General features: G+C 37.7%; 1 protein-coding gene across 1 annotated transcript; it reads left to right on the top strand.

The window, feature by feature from the left end:
- The first annotated feature begins 867 nt into the window (after positions 1-867).
- On the top strand, positions 868-16,022 carry ACADM (acyl-CoA dehydrogenase medium chain). Its single transcript, XM_053951075.1, has 12 exons — positions 868-1,168; positions 4,391-4,490; positions 5,299-5,396; positions 5,518-5,587; positions 7,527-7,627; positions 7,714-7,794; positions 8,611-8,741; positions 9,807-9,915; positions 10,762-10,902; positions 10,980-11,075; positions 11,764-12,012; positions 15,723-16,022. The coding sequence occupies exons 1-12, from the start codon at positions 1,145-1,147 to the stop codon at positions 15,792-15,794; spliced, it is 1,272 nt and encodes a 423-aa protein (XP_053807050.1). The 5' UTR covers positions 868-1,144; the 3' UTR covers positions 15,795-16,022.
- The last annotated feature ends 1,507 nt before the right edge of the window (positions 16,023-17,529 follow it).

Here is a 17,529-nt window from a genome sequence, read left to right as displayed (position 1 = left end):
GGAACATACAGAATCTTCAAAAATACTTAAGCAACACAGAGTTATAAATTATGCTTATGTCTTTTACTGCATTGCTTTTAAAGCACGGGGGAAAAAAAATCTCCTGATACCAGAGTGAAAAAGCAGCAGCCTATGCACTGAATCAAAGCAGCCCACATGCCTCCCTTACGTAATCACCTGCAACCACGACAGTATGAACTCTATAGAACATTACAATCATCTCCTTTCAGACAGTTGATAAATATGTCTGTAAATAACTTTTATATGGCTAGTTTTCTATCAAACTGTTTCTTTGGTATTAACTACAAAATCAATACTCTCAACTGTCAGAAACAAAACAAGCAACTAAGAGCCAAACATAAAAAGGTAATAATGACGCAAAAATATTTGTTGTGTACTACTTTGTATTATTATACAAAATAAAATGTTACTCAAAATCCAGCTTCCAGAAAAATACTTTATTTTGTTAATTCTATTGAAATTTCACAACAAATAAGGAGTTAACAGAAAAATCAATAGCTGCCATTTTTCTTGAAAGCCTTGTTTTAATAAACCCCTAAATAACACTGCTGTGAAACAGTACTATTCAAAAGCATATATTTTACACACCAAAGATAATTTCCAAACTCATTGCTTATCCTTTAAAATACAACCGGAAGTAAGAGCATTTATAAGCACATTTATGTAACTATCAACACAGTTACAACTCCCGTGCGCCAGGCCCAGTCACTCTCCAGTTCCTGGCACACCTCCAAAACATGAGTTTATGATTCCCTGAGGCGAAAATTACAGTAAAACTGCTTACACTTTTCAGAAAAGGCTTTTCTGCTAACAGGTGAATGATGTAGGTGACTGGAACCAGCCTAGGACGCTCAGCAAACAGGCAGCAAACTGGCCCAGCCTGGGCCACGGACGCTGCCCGTGTTCGGGCAGTACGAACCGCCGGGCCGCTGACAGGGCGCGGCGCTCCTCCACGAGCGAGCGGCGGAACAGGAACTCGCGGGAGGCTCTCCCCGCAGGAGCGGAGTAAGGCGGCGCGGGCGGTCGAGTGCAGGGCTTCCCCGGCCGCCCCGCGTGGCGCCGCCCCGGCCGCCGAGCACCGCCCCGGGGAAGCTGCTTGCGGCTGCCGCGCTCTCTCGCCGAGATGGCTGCGCTGAGGGCGACGCGGGTGAGCGGCCGGGGCGGGTGACCGCTGGGGGGACACAAGACCCAGGGAGAGGCACGGGACGGTGTGGGACGGACCGGACCAGAGCAGAGCGGAACCAACCGAGGCGCTGCCGGTGCTGGCGGCCGGGGGAGCCCGGGCGGCGGGGAAGGGCGGCGGGATCGCAGAGGGAGAAGAGCGGAAGAGGCAGGGGCAGCCCGCGTTCCGCTCGCCGTGACCGTCGGGACAGCTGCAGGCGTAGGGGCTGCCCCACTGGGTAGAGCCGGCGGGGCTGGAATCCACCCGCTTTGCTACTCTTCCTGCCTCGCAGTGTTACCCGAGTTTATGGCCGTAATCCTCACGGTTCGAATGGCTATTGCCATTTGATGTTCTTCAGTGGAGATACTGCACAGCCCTGGGGTTCCTCATGTGGCAAAGGCCGCGTCGTGCCAAGTGTGTCTGACACCTCTCCATTTAGAGGTGGAGACGGCTTCAAAACACCGGGCTTAGCGTTCAGGGTATTTTATCCAATGCATTTCCTTTAGCATACGTAGCTGTGATATCTATTAACTACCTATGTTAATTTAAAAAAAAAATAGTGTGAAATATAATACTTGGTTTTCTAAAGTACAAACTTCATACTGTATTGAACCACCAATAACCTCACAGCTTCAAACTAGAAAACAAAAACTATTCAAAACACATTTAGCATGACACATGCCTTTTTCTGGATTCCTCATTTCCAGAGGCATTAATGAGTCTGAATTACTTGAAAGGCCCATCACAGCCTCCTAGCAGCAGCGTTAGTTTGCCCCAAAGTGATGCAGCTTGGCCACAGGTCCTAAGTGTTGCTGTAAGAGTGAGGGAAGTCAGTGAGGGAAGCAGTCTCCATCTGAAGTTGGTATCTTATGGATCAAAAGCAATGCTTTAGGCAAAGGAAGCCCATAGAGAGGAAATTATTATTTCAAGTTCAGCCTCCTGACATGTTACCCCAGCAACAAACTGCTCTTGATAATTCTTTTCCATTTTGCCCTGGGATACGTGAGGCAGAATCAAGGTTAGTGACCCTTAGCTTGTTGTTGTCCCACTGTTTTCTGTGATGTGCATCTTTTTGAACAGGTTCTATAGTTCTTTTGCCATAACGTAATAAAGAGATTGCATCACTTTTTTGAATAGCCTTGTCATACCCTTTTCCTCACAGCACATTCTTCCAGTGTTAGTCTTGCTACACTGATGGTCGTATTTGTATTTGTAATAGAGTTTATACAGTAGTGCAAGGAAATGCAGTAGGAGTTGTATCTGAACATCACTAGCAGTAGTTTGTCACTGAATCCAACTGTTCCTCAAAGTCAAGCAACGGGAAAGTTGACAAGTAGGCAGATAGTCATCCAAATTCTTACATGTAGCAAACCCTCATCCTTTGTCATCTGATCAGTCATGCAGCTTCCAGGTATGAGTTCCATCTGTCCACAGTTGTTTGTGGGGGTATTGTTGAGTTTTTCCAGAGTAATCTTCAGTATTACCTTGCATACTAGACAATAGACATAATTTCACCAGTTTAAATTTTACAGCTTCTTTCATATAGGGTATCACATATAGCATTAGTTTGAATCCAGTACTTTTCCAAGTGTAGGCAAAACCTTTTGGTGGCAAAGCTATGCATTAGTCTATCAAGGGCTGCTCCTTAAAAAAAGAAAAGAAAAAAAAAAATTCAATAATCTGACTTTTTTTCAATTTCATCTTGTCTTTTTCCCAGATAAAATACGGTGTAAATAATTCTGAAGAATCAAGGTCTATCTAAATTTTTGTGGTATTGTTTTGGCTTTTAATATGAGAGGTAGCAGTAACAGAAAACTTAGCAAGGTACTCTTTTGCAATGTCTATTGTTTCTAAAAACTTGAAATTAATAATATATTACCTACAGCAAAATGCAATCCTGAACTATTAATAAATTGACATCACCAGCACATAGTCATAGTCATAGTCTCTCCCTCTTCTCTGCCCAGCAGTGGTCCTTCTGCATTTCTTCACCTTTGAACTTTATAGATGTTTTCAGTATCCTCTGGAAATACTTTTTTCACTGTGTCGATACCTATTATTGGCAGTATTCATCATGCTTCTTGTGCTGTGTTATAACCATCTATCAAATAGCATTATTATTAAGAGCACAGTTTATCTACCATAACTTTTTTGAAGGTACCTGTTGCCTCCCCGGCTGTGTGACTTTCTGTAATGTCCTTGTCATCTAGAGGTCCCAGTAACATTTTTGTGATATTTTTTGCATTACTAACAATAATTAAGTTTTTTCTAATGCTAGGAAGTAAGTGACTGTTCTGATCACGATTAAAAAAAAAAAAAAAAAAAAAAAAAAGTCTGCATTTTCACAGACGTGACAAGTGTTCAGGCAAATTTGTTTTTGCAATATTGATTGCGTATGCTAAAGGTCATCCTAAAAAATTATCCAATTTCATATTTTTCACTAATTTCCAAACATTTCAGAGATTCATAGCTCTTGAAGAGAATAAACCATCCTCTTAAAAACAAATTCAGACATGTTTTTGCACAGTATTAAGACATTCTGAAAATACCTGTAGCAACAATATTTGGGGCTCTAAACTCAAAAAAGCGGAGAAAGTATTTACAATGAAAAAGAATAAATTTGTGGTAACTATTAGGAGGAAAAATAAACTTCAGATAGTCTGCTGTCTCTCCTAATGTCAGTGGCAGCACCTTATTAAAAGAAAGCAGAGATTAATGTCTAGGACATTAGCAAAATATTCTGATATATTGGCTAATTGGTAGGTTGTTATTAAAATCTTGCTAAATCTGCATGTAGGTAAGTAATAGGATATTCACTAGAGGGCCAGAAAATGAAGTTTGATGAGTGTGTGTATAAATGAAAGAAATATATATTGCTGTGTCTCTATGACTATAAATTTTAATTCTGCTTAATAATTTTTAAATACTCAGTTGCACAATACTTAAAAGAGCATACAGCAGTTCACTCGCCCTTGGTCCTGTTAAAGCCTGAGACTCCTGGTAGAGGTGTCAGTTCATGTAACTGCTGCTTGCCACAGGAGGAAAACACAACGTAGCCAGTATTTCTTTTATCACTGTAGTAATTGTATTATACTTATGTGTCACGGTTTCTAGAGAGGGAGTCTAAAGTTGTGCTGCAGATAGGTTAGTAGCTTTAGGAGGCTTGAGCTGTAAAGATCTTATCCCTCATGTTCTTTTCCTCTTTAGCAAATGCTTCAAACCATCACAGGGCATGGATGGAGGTCCTATTCTAGTAAACCTGCACAAAACTTACATGTAGGCAAACCTGGAGCTGGCTTTAGCTTTGGTAAGTAGTACAGTTTTTGAAAGAAATGTAACAATAATGGGCAAATTGCAGAATTAAAAAGAAATAATATCCTATACTGTAGTTCACCATGATTTTAAAATGGAGGTGTTTGTTCTAAATATATTTCTAGTAAAAAAATAATTTGAAAAATAAAGTAGCTTTGTCCTCAACTGAGGCAAGGCAGATATGTGTGTAGTGTTCTTAAGATTTTCTTCTTTTTTTAACTCATGTCTATGATAAGTTTTTTTTTTATTGCCAAAGTGTCTTAGCTTTGAATACTTACCTCATATTGCTGTTTTCAATGTTACAGTACCTAAATGTAGTTCATAGTTGAACTTGGTTGTCAAGAAATGTAAAAAAAGAAATTTATCTTCATCTTGGCATATTATATATAATATATACATACAAGCAAATTTAGAGGATCAGAGCTAGATGTTTGAAGTTGAAGAGTCAGGATCTTTGGGTAACCTCTGTCTTGTTATGCTTTTAATTAGCACAGCATTCTTCTTATTTCTTTTGGTAATACATTTTATGTTACACAGTCCTCTCTGCTTCATTTTCAGTATTTTGTGGATAATTTCATCAGACATAAGTAAGTGCATGTAGGGGTTGATGAGAGAACAATGGAGGTTTTCTCCCAGGAGGAAGAGGAAGCTGAACTTTTTTGCTTCCTGGAGAGCCCCAAATAGTGGTGGTTTGGGTTGTCCTGGAAGGATGCTCGTCTTCTTTTTTATTGTAGTCGTGACAGTTGGCAAAATAAAAGACAGCAGAGGATTTATGATCTTGTTCTCTTCCTTTTTTAAAATAGAACTTACTGATGAACAGAAAGAGTTTCAAGCTACTGCTCGTAAATTTGCTGTGGAGGAAATTATTCCTGTTGCTGCACAATATGACAAAACTGGAGAGGTAAATTCTATCACAGTGTAAGGGAAAAATTGGGAAGAAACAGACTTTTATCTTAACCTGCATACAATTTAAAGTTTTGGTTGTGATGAATCAGAAGGTGATTTTTCCATGTATGTTTCAGTATCCTGTTCCACTTATAAAGCGAGCTTGGGAGCTTGGTCTTATGAATTCACACATACCGGAAAGCTGTGGTAAGTAAACATTCTTTTTAATCTGTAAAATGAAACAATGAAAAGACATTAGATGAGATTCTTATGTGTAATTATGCATTCTGTACTGTCGCATAAATAGTCGGTACTTGAATAATCTAAATTTAATCAGTAGGCAGGTTGACACATGCAAGTGTGGTACTAGGTGTGGGTGTAATCAGGAGACAAATTAGGCAGATTATGGTTTAGTAATTTATGACCAGGTTTTTCTACTGTGATTACAGCTGCTTAATGTTCCCCTGGTGCAGTGTCAGGTGATTAGGCAGAGAAATTAGAAGGTCATGTTTTGTTCTAGTCTCTGACACAGGCTGGAGCAATGTAAGAGTTCATCCCAGAAGGACAGTTTTTCAGTTTAGATAAAGTGCAGTACAGCAGAGTCCTGACTCATAAGATGTATGAGTGATACAGACAAACATGATATGCTAGAGAAGGGTTTTAGTGAAAGGAAGTCATGCCTCATAAAATCATTGAAGTTCTCTGAAGTAGCTAATAAATGTGTGAACAGGGAATAGAGAATGCCTGAACTTCCAAAATAAGTTTTAAAAATCATCAGGTTTCATACTGGCAAAATTAGCAGCACAGCCTTGCTAGGTCTTGTGCTATTTGGGATGTCTATAAATAAACTGAGAAGGGTGTCAATACAAAGGTGATAGAGTTTGCTGATAATACTAAGTTATTCAGCATAGAAAAGATGATCTGGTTCAGAGAGCTGCAGGAAAAGGTCACAGAAGAAAGTGAGAGTTAAAATGGCAATGTGATTCCAAAAAGAAAAAGTGATGCACATGTGAAGGGAAAGAATCAATCTGAACTTCACAGAGGAAAGCTATGCTGTGCACTAGATAGTGCCTCTCAGAAAAGACATCTTTGGATCCTGTGAACACGAGCATAATGCTCAGAAGTGGTCAAAACTGTAAAAGCTAAGGTCAAGAGGGACTCTTACGGGAATGAATGAAAAAGCAGAAGGCATAATTATGCTGCCTCCTGAATCCAAATTGCACTTGCCTCTTTAACTCATTATATAGTCAGATGCTTCCATCTCAAGAGAGTATTGGGGAAATGGAGAACATTTCTAAACGGATGACAAAGAATATAGAAGTTTTATCTTCTGTGTGAGATGTAAATTCTATAGGAGAAATGACTAAAATGTCAGTGTCATGGGAGAGTGTGAAAAGGGATTGATGGTTCACTGTCCCTTTCAATATAATTAGAAGGCATCAAATGATGTCAGCAGATGCTAGATTCAAAACAAGTGAAAGGAGATGGTTCTGCATGCCGTGTGGAGTTAATTTGCAACTTATTGCCCCTGTAGGATATAGGTGCTAAAATTTGACATAGGTTCAAAAAGACACTGGATAAATTCATGTAACAGATGTTACATGTTGTTTGGCATAACAAAGATACCAAAGAGAATTATTTCTTTGACCGAGGAAGTCACCTTAAAGTTCAGGAAAATATTTTTGAGGTAGTGGTTATTGTACTTGTATGTAGTGTTGACCAATTTCCCATAGTGTTGGCATCCGTCAGACACAGATTACTGCGTTGGTTGTCTACTAATACGGACACTTTTTTGTTCCCAAATGCTTTTGGCTCAGGGGCCCTTTCTCTGCTTCCTAGGAACTCTTAATTCTTCAATGTACAGTAGTAAAAAAATGTGAGTGGTATGTTCTATGCCACTTTGTGCAAGTTCTCCTACATTAATCAAACAATAACTCTGGACACATGATAAGTAATTTTCAAATCACCTGTTACTCTTCTGATGAAGATTTATTTTAAAAGCTTGCATGAGAATGCCTAACCAAACACAGTACACAATCAAATGTATGTGGAATAATAAATTTTTGTTAATTATGTTACGTAAATCTTTAATATTAATACATTATAATTTAAATCCCCTTGAGTAACTTAAATACTTCAACCGTAGGTGGCCTTGGCCTCGGCAGTTTTGAAGCGTGCCTTATTACAGAAGAGTTAGCTTATGGATGTACAGGGGTTCAAACCGCCATTGAAGCAAACTCTCTAGGGGTGAGTTCTGTCTTTTCTTAAATCCCTTAAACTATAATCTCTGCCCTTGAAAGAGCCGGATTAATGGTCTAAATATTTTTTTTCAGCAAATGCCAGTTATCATTGCAGGAAATGAGCATCAGCAGAAAAAATACTTAGGAAGAATGACAGAAGAACCAATGATGTGTGTAAGTATAACTGCTATACTGCAGAATGTTTCTAAACCACATTAATTGTATTACTCCTTTTTTTATTTTTCCTCCTTTTTTTGTGTGTTTTTTTTTTCCCTGAACACTTACATGTACTCACAACTTAGCCCTGTTTGATTTATATGTAAACAGTGACATTTACTGAAAGTTAGTGAATACCTAATGAGATACAGCCAGTAAGTAAACAGAAGATATTATTCCCATCCTAAGTCACTTACCAAAAATTAATAGTTTTTATTTCCCTTTTGAGAAGGGTTGTAGATGTTTAAGAAAAATACAAGGTTTATGTAAGGAGACCCTCAACTTGGATGGGAATGACAGTCTATTTGTGATCTCAAATATTACATAAACAGTACTTGTTACACAGAAAGAAGTAAGGATTTGTGTGCAATGTATGTAAATTTACAACTAAGCCTCCTAAACTGAAGGACTCAGTGCTCCTATTTTCAGACTTTAAAGATCCTCAGCTTTCACATCAGAATTTTTGAATCCTGAGGAAGTAGTAACTTAAGGGTTACAGAATGTTTCTGTTTGATAAAAAGCCAATTTAATATATTACTATGGATTTATAAATAAAATTAACCCTTACTTGACCAGCTGTTTGCAGGGGGGAGGGGGCTGTGTGTAGGGTTGTTTTGGGGTTTTATTGGGGAGTTTTGTTTATTTAGTGTTTGGATATTACTATGCAGTTGACTTAAACCTTCAACAACTAGTTTGATGCACATAATCTGCATTAATTTGTAGTTGATTAAAGATAGAACTTCTTTTATTTTTTTGCATTTTAATTTCTTTTAGGCTTACTGTGTAACAGAGCCTGGAGCGGGCTCTGATGTGGCTGGTATAAAAACAAAGGCTGAGAAGAAAGGAGATGAATATGTTATTAATGGTCAGAAGATGTGGATCACAAATGGGGGGAAAGCAAACTGGTATGTTAACTGGTGTCATAGTTCTCTGCTGTTCTGTAGCGGTTTTACCCCAACCCTCCAACCTCAGTTAAATTCTTTAAAGACCTATCCTTCAGACACAAAGCTGAACGTTCTCTGTGTTTCAGCAGACTACATTTTAATCTCTGCCCAGTTTATGAGGATAGCTGTCAGGATAGCGTATACAAATGCAGTCTTGAGTGCTATGCAAAGCTTGAAAAGAAAAATGAGTGATGACATTATGATTCCACAGTCAATAATACCCTCTCGAATCTTTCGGCTATCAAAATTAAATGTGATTCTACTAGAAACACCTCTTACTCCTAGTGAAGCTAGAAATACTGTTAGATTGTAGTGTTACTTTTTATTTTCTGAAAAGAAGACATTTTCCATCTGTCAAAGATTGCAGATATTGTCTGGAGTGTGCTTTTATAATGTAAACCTCTTAAAGCGTGTCTTACATCACACTGATTCACAACACAGAAATTTCCCTGAATTCAAGTGGAAGAAACATTCTACGCTTACCCAAAAACTGAATTTTCTAGTTATTTTCTTGTTGCAGGCAGACCTACCAAAGACAAACTGTAAGATTTCTTTGGCCTTACTGAATACCATAGAAGTGATTTAGAGCTGTTTTCTTTTTAAGATAAATACTTATTTACAACTTACACTTAGAAAAATAAAATCAAGATCTTTGAAATCAGGTTATAATTTTTGCATCCAAGAAAGTATGTTCTAAGCATTAACTTTTATGTACATGCTATGAATAGGTTTCTTTTGTACTATTTAGGAAGCTGTTAACATCATAAAGACTTAGAATACATGGAAAAGGCAGGGTATATTTGCATGTTGATCTGAGTATCTTTATGAAATCTTGAATCTTTGAAACTTCTACTCTCTTGCTCCCTCTCATTTTATTTTCAGGATGGGCAAGAAAGAAAGGTTGTTAACTCAGAGACAGAATTTATTATATGGTAGAAATGCACACAAAAATGTTTAAAGTGCTAGATAAATATATCTTGTTAACTGTGAAGATAAACTGCATCCATCTGCTTTGTTTTACACTAGGTATTTTTTGCTAGCACGTACGAATCCAGATCCAAAAGCTCCTGCAAGCAAAGCCTTTACTGGATTCATTGTGGAAGCAGATAGCCCAGGGATCCAAATTGGAAGAAAGGTGAAGACTGTATTTCTTGTTTGACAAGCCAGGAATTGTTGTTCAGTTCTAAATCAATAATCAAACAAATGTATCACTAAAGAAAAAAGACTTACACAACTGAACAGTTTCATATGCCTATGTACAACCACCTTTTCATTTTCACAACACAGAGGAACAATTCATAAAACATAATTTTAAAGCTGTTAATTCAGAAAAGGAATTATTCAGAATGGTCTAAAGTAAGACGACTACTTTGAACATCTGCAGAGAGTCTTTGAGAAAGACTGTATTGGCAGGTGCAAATAAATGAGAAGTAGTATGCCTTGAAAAAGTAAGAAGCAAGCTGAACAATTTTGACAAATTATACACATAGCGAGTTTTCATTTTAGCAAGTGCTGGTCAGAGAAAAGGCCTTAGAGATTCTGTTGCTAGTCCTCTCTTTACAAAAAAGTACTATTTTTAATAGTAGGTAAACTGAATGTTGAACATTAGGCAAGAAATCCAAAAACTTGAAGTGCTCATTTATTTATTTATTCACTTGTAGTATACCTGTACTTCCTGAATATTAGATTCTTTTCTTTTTCCACTTGCATCTCAAAGATAGTTGAACTAGAAGAACACAAGAAGACTGATTACAGTGACAGAACTCATTTCATATAAGGAGAAAGTAAGCTGCCCAGCTTAGACAAGTTAAGGGCATGCTGGTCTGCAAATACAAAACTAGTATTTGTCTTGCATGTGGTAATTTTTAGATTAGGTGTTTTGGGTAAGAAAAACTATGCTTTGAGTCAACAAAAGAATGAAAACATAATGTACCTTTGAATAATCCAAATTAGTAGCACATCTGTAAATTTCCCACTTCAGGAAATGAATATGGGTCAACGCTGCTCAGATACAAGAGGCATTGTCTTTGAAGATGTGAGAGTCCCAAAAGAAAATGTATTGATAGCTGAAGGAGCTGGCTTTAAAATCGCAATGGGAGCTTTTGATAAGACCAGACCACCCGTAAGTATCAGAAAAAAATAGGTTATAAAATATAGCAGCAATTTCTGATTTTTTATTCTGGCCTGTATTAAATTTAGGTAGCAGCTGGTGCTGTTGGATTAGCAAAAAGAGCCCTTGATGAAGCTACTAGATACGCTTTGGAGAGAAAAACCTTTGGGAAACCAATTGTTGAAGTAAGTGTGGGGGCAAACAATATAATAAAAGCTTATGTTTTCACACCAGATGTACTGCTACTGATTTTTCAAGGTTATTCCTTGATAATTATATTTTCTTAGTTTTTATATTGTACCTCTGCCTTTTTGTGGTTTCCAAGTATATAGGTTGCACCATAAGTAAACTTAGCTATGTGGTAACTTCAAGAATTTTTGGTAATTTATCAATGATAGTAGGAAAAGCAGAAAGAAAACTTTGCCCCAAAGCTCAGAACTTACATACCAACTGGGCATATTTAAGTTCTTCAGTGCTAATAAAGAGGGATTTTCAGGAAAGAAGAAAACATCTGAGCTTTGTGAAACAAGATAAATAGTATTAATATCAATAGAATACATTGCTATCATGCTGCTTACCAGTTTTGAAAAAATATGAATAAACAACAAGATAAATACCAATAAAGAGGAAAGAACAACTTCAACTTTTGTTTCATGAGTATTTAATCCCTATGACTAAATGGATTTGGAAATCGAAAACTTAAGAGTATGAATCAACATGCATATATGAGAGCATGATACATGTTCTGCATAACTTCTCTTGTACAACTTACTGAGTTTTTTGAAAAAAATCAATGTATTAAAGAGATTTTATCTTTCTTGCATGTCGTAGAATTTTAAGCATGCAATATTAACCTAGTTTATTTCATCATAGCACCAAGCAGTGTCTTTCTTGCTTGCTGAAATGGCAATGAAAGTTGAACTCGCTAGGATGGCTTACCAGAGAGCTGCGTGGGAAGTTGATGCCGGTCGCAGGAATACCTACTATGCTTCCATTGCGAAGGCATTTGCTGGTGACATTGCAAACCAAGTAGCTGCAGATGCAGTACAGATTTTTGGAGGAAATGGATTTAATACTGAATATCCTGTAGAAAAACTAATGAGAGATGCTAAAATCTACCAGGTAAGTAAAAGAGAATGTGCTAATGCATAGATTTTATATAGAATAAAGTAATGGCTACATACTTCAAATCATGATGTAATTATGTGATATTAAAAAATGTGATATTAAAAAAAAAATTTAGAATGAAAGCAGTAATCCTTCCGTTTAAAGAAACAGTGATTCATACCAGGAAATTCCTTCAAATCAGGAAATTTCTTCTATAATAAAATCATTGCACTTGACGAAAACTGAAACCACATAAGAGAAATAAATTATATTGTATGGGTTTTGGGTTTTTTTCCCTCTAATGTGGTAACTTGTTGCCATTCTTGGATTCTCAATTTTGAAGTCTCTGAACTCTTGGGAAAAAAATCTTGATCAAAATACCAATGCTTGCTTTGGTATTCTGTAAGTAGAGGTGGTTTACATATCATACCGTTCTTGAAAATCTTCAGAGATGCGAAACTTTTGACCATCTGTCTGTGTCTTGGGTTGATGTCTGCTTATGGTTCAGCTGTCTTCTTAGCCTGAACACTAAAGCAGTTTCTTACCCCAACGACTTATGAGGGAAGAGGTGTTTTTTGTTTGGTTGGGGTTTTTGGTTTACTTTTGCATTAAACTTTCTGTTTGAAACTTTGGTATTATAAGCTGCGTAGACTGCTGTGGCTGATGTATCAACAGTATTGAGTATCGTGGTGTTGTAGTTTAAACCCAGCTGGCAACTAAGTTGCCAGACAAGGGAGCTGCTCACTGCCTTCTCCTCCCTGCTCCTGAGGGATGGTGGAGAGAACTGGGAAAAAAAAGTAAATCTCATGCATTGAGAATAATTGAAATAAATTTAATAAGTTTAATAATTGAAATAAAGTAAATTATAATAATAAAAGAGAGAGGCAGATAGGAATAGAACCCAGGAAGAACAAGTGATGCACAATAAAGTTGTTCACCACCTGGTGACCAGTGCCCACCCCATCCACCCACAGCAATCAACACCCTCCTGGTGACCTCTCCCTAAGTTTATATACTGGGCGTGACTCTCTATGGCATGATATGCTCCTTTGGCCATTCCAGGTTAGCACTCCTGGCCATGCTCCCTTCCAGCTTTTTGTGCACCTCCTCACTGGCAGAGTTTAGCACTCCTGGCCATGCTCCCTTCCAGCTTTTTGTGCACCTCCTCACTGGCAGATCACAGGAAACTGAAAGTCCTGGATTTGCAGTAAGCACTACAGAGCAAGAACTGAAACATGAACGTGTTATCAACACTGTTCTCACAAAACACAGCACTGGACCAGCTACTAGAAAACTATTAACCCTATCCTAGCTTGCACCATGACATGTAAAATGTGTTGTCTCTACGAAGTGTGACACAATGTAGAGTGATTATCCATTTTTTTAACAAGACCCTTTTGTACTCATGTTTAGCCCATAGTTCACTGTAATCCCCAGTTTTTTTTTTACTGCAGTGTTACTGTCAAGAAATTATTCCATGTCATGTTGTAATTAGTATATTGGCATATACTATGCTGCAGTTCTTCATTCAGAAAGAATATTTTACTTGCATTCAGGAAAACCAGTAATCTTTATTGACATCTAACACTAATAGTGACTAGATAAAACATACCAAAGTAGATGGTATCAAGAAATGCACACAGACCCTGACCTCTAATGATTGTTAGCTGTAACAGCTGTCAATCCAAGATTCTAGGCAGTTAATATTTTGTCCTACAGCTGACTTCAAAATGCAAACTATTATTGCCACTAGCCAAGAATTTATTTTTCTTTAAGGAAATTTATTAAGAATTTATTTTTATTTAAGGAAAGACAACTGCTATGCTGGAATCTAAAGGTCCCTATAACTAACTTCACTTCTGTGAGTGAGGAAAGGAATGACTAATTGAAATTTATGACTGGGATTTTTTTCCTGATTTTTTAGAGAATGATGGTGTGAGGGTTGAAACTCAGATTGATTGAGATTGATTTAACAAAGTCCCAGTATAACTTAGTTTTTTCATTACAGTGATCCAAATGCATGGCTAAGTAGGCTTGTTTTTCTAATTAATCAGATTTAGTATTAAATTTTTTATGACTGTCAGTTCCATTTCATCCCCAAAAGAATTCAGGAAAGGTTTTGTCTTGCAATTATTTTGTCCATGTCTATTGATTGTATCTTACACTTCACTGTGCTTTGCTGTATTATTGCTCAATTCCAGATGGTATGTACTTTTGCCCATATGTTGCATGCAGAAAAACTTGATTTTTCAAATTATCTTTCATATGTTTGATCTTTTTTGTTATTACACAATCCTTTTAATGTGTTTACTGATAACATTTTTACATGTCCTTACTGTGCCCTAGTTTTGTCCGGCTACAAATCCTGGCTACTTTTGTAGAAACTCTTAGGTTTGGAAACTCTTAGATTTGGAAAACTTCCTTTCTTTAATTGTCAGAGAGTCTTGAAACTATTTCCATCAGCTTACAAACCAAAACCTTTCCTGTAATTACTTAGTAAGATTGTGAGTTGTGATGTCTTTACACTTGATTTCCATGGCTGTGTTCATCAGCAAGTGCAAATTTTAGTGCAATAGGAGCAGTTTGGTAGATTGCAGGAACAGCTGCCGAGACCCTGAAAGCTACGCTCTAAGCAGTTTGAGCAGTCTGAGTTCATAGCAAGCCTGTTTGTTCCCTTGGAATTTATGTCCCTGATAGGCATCCAACTGTTAGGGTCCAGGTGCAGGCTTGTACCATTATGGTTGTCCTAGGGATTGGTGAATGCTTAGTATAGAGAGAAAGCAGAGCTTCCATTTCAGTTGGTTTCAGAAGGCACCTAGTACTCACAAAACACAGTCTTCTCTGTGGACTGGATCAACATGGGGTAAGCAGCAGCAGCAGAGAATTCACCTTGGGAATCAACAGCTTGTTCTGAACCAGAACACTAACGTGAACACAGGTTATATATATATATTCTTGTTTTTAAAATGCTCTTTAAGGTTCCTGGAAAGATTATTCCTATAAGTGAATTTGCATGATTTTCAGCAATTTGCCAAACTAAGTTCTGGCAGAAGTGTGAGCTGAAACATTAAAACCTCTCGACTGTGTTGCCTCAGCCGTTGCATTACATTGCAGTATGCCTGTGGAGCATACGTCCTCCTTTGGCATTAGAACTTCATAGGTGCTTTTTTGTCTATTTTTGACTTTGCTGCCAGCAAAAAAAACAGAACAGAGGGATGATGCAGGCTGTTTCTTGAAGAAAATTCAAGAATAAAGAAAACCACAAACAAAACTGTGCAGGAGAGAGTACTAGTTAACAAGAAGCAATGGAAATAAATGGATCAAAGACAACATATGGTATGACCTTGAAAGGCTAATTAAAGAAAACACTTAAGGACAAGTCATCTCTTCCCTTCTACCTGTGATTTCAGATCCTACATTAAAAAATCTAAATAATGTATTTTCTTCCTCAAATAAGAGGAATGTTGTCACCTGTTTTCATGAGAGCCCTACTGACTTTAGATAGGAGCACCTGAGAGAACAAGACTTTCTCAGTATCTTCTATGAGTTACATTTAATTTATCCCACTGTAATTACTCCAGCACACTGGAATTTTCTCTGTTTTTTTCTGTCTTCCTGCGCATCCTAATTCACACTGGATTAGTGCCATGGAGGTTTACAAATATATACCTGTTAAAACCTTTTTAAAAATCACCCAGTAACATTATTGCAATTCTCCTTTTCAGATTTATGAGGGAACTGCTCAGATTCAAAGGATGATCATAGCTCGTGAACATGTTGGCAAATTTAAGGCTTAAAGAAATATATAAAGTGTGTCTGGCACTGCTGTAGTGTTCTGTGTTCTTATGGAAGAAGATTTTAGTGTGTTTCTCAATAGAATTAAAAAGGGATGAAAAAAAATCCTTCAAAATATTTTTATTCCGTTCATTATTAAGCACTGATTCTCTTCTCAGTATAAAATAAGATAATCAGAGTGTAATTTTTGACAGTCAATGCTGCATTTCAATAAAATATTTTTAAGAGAAGTGTGGTTGGTTTGTATTAATTTTGCTTGTCATATCACTTACACTGGACAACTAACCCAAAATACAATTTCTGAAGTAGGTTAATAGCTGTATTTCAGTTTCCCTATGCTCTTGCCCCAAGCAGCTGAACAGCCATTCCAGCTGAGCAGCAGGAAGGCCTGCATTGCTATTGTCTACGTGCATCTGTGCTGGGGATTTATATACTAGTCAGCAGTATCAGTATCAGCTTGAGAGAGTCTGGCCTTTACACTCTGAAGCATGTACATATTAAATGAGGATGAATCACTTCAAGTGAGAATGACTTAACAATGACTTACAATGTGTTTTTTATTTAAAATCCAGTATATTTAAACACAGAATCAGAGAGTATGCCAAGTTGGGAGGGACCCACAAGGACCATCAAGTTCAATTCCTGGCCCTGCACAAAAATCCCACTCTATGCCCAAGAGCATGGTCCAAATGCTGCTTGAGCCCTGGCAGCCTTGGATCTCATGACCTGGCGAGCTTGTTCAGTGCCTGACCATCCTCTGGGGGAAAAACCTTGCTGTAATACCAAACCTAAACCTCCTGACTCAGCTCCAGCCATTCCTTCAGGTTCTGTCACTGAGCACCAGAGAGATGAAATCAGTGTCTGTCCCTCTTCCCCTCACAAGGAAGTTGTAGACTGTGATTAGTCTCCCCTCTGACTTGTTCAGGTTGAACAGACCAAGTGACCTCTGCCACTCCTCATGATTCCCCACAAGGCCCTTCACCATCTTCACTGCCATCCTTTGGATGCTAATAGCTTAATGTCTTTCTTGTATATATAAACCTATTATTCCTTTCCATCAATGTATACTTAACTATGCTTGCAGCAAAAACAGCCAAGAAGAAGGAATTAGGATTTTTTTTTTTTTAACCTTGGATAGACCTTTCTTGGCAATGCTGGCAGAATGGACATTCCCTGGAGTTCTTAGACAAATTACTGGATATGTGAGGCTGTACTGCATCCAGTTCTAGGCTCCCCTGTTTAAGAAAAATGGGGACTTAAAGGAGGGAGTCTAGCACATGGCCACAAAAATATTAAGGGCCTGAAGCATCTGTCATGTGAGAAGAGGCTAACTTTTTAGCCTGAACAAGAGAAAACTCAGATAATTTTATCTATGTGCATTAATACCTGATGGGATGTAATAAAGAGGGAGCCAGCCTCATAGTACCCATTGACAAGACAAGAGGCAATGGGGACAAATTAAAATACATGACATTCCACTGGAACAGAATTTATTTTTTTTTACTGTGAGGGATGTTCTATGCTGGCAGAGGTGGTGGAGTCTCCATTTGACTCTCAAAACTCAACAGGTAGTGGTCTTGAACAACCTGCTCTAGCTAAACCTACTTGATGTAGGTGGGTTGTGCTCCATGATTTCAAGAGGTATCTTCAAATCTCAATAATTCTATTAAGTAATTTCCAATTTCACTCCAAAATGTCCTTGCCTCTGTCTGGTCTCTTTCATGTCTCATCTGAATT

Source organism: Vidua chalybeata, chromosome 9, assembly GCF_026979565.1.
Source record: "Vidua chalybeata isolate OUT-0048 chromosome 9, bVidCha1 merged haplotype, whole genome shotgun sequence".
Classification (NCBI taxonomy): Eukaryota; Metazoa; Chordata; class Aves; order Passeriformes; family Viduidae; genus Vidua; species Vidua chalybeata.
The sequence above is the reverse complement of the archived record's forward strand: the minus strand, read 5'-3'. Positions and strand labels throughout refer to the sequence as shown.

What these genes read in the sequence shown, in the direction of transcription:
- ACADM (XM_053951075.1), top strand. Translation starts at nt 1,145, where the DNA reads ATGGCTGCGCTGAGGGCGACGCGG. An exon ending in AATATGACAAAACTGGAGAG is followed by an intron (nt 5,397 to 5,517) that starts GTAAATTCTATC and finishes TGTATGTTTCAG; the next exon opens with TATCCTGTTCCACTTATAAA. An exon ending in TTGAAGCAAACTCTCTAGGG is followed by an intron (nt 7,628 to 7,713) that starts GTGAGTTCTGTC and finishes ATTTTTTTTCAG; the next exon opens with CAAATGCCAGTTATCATTGC.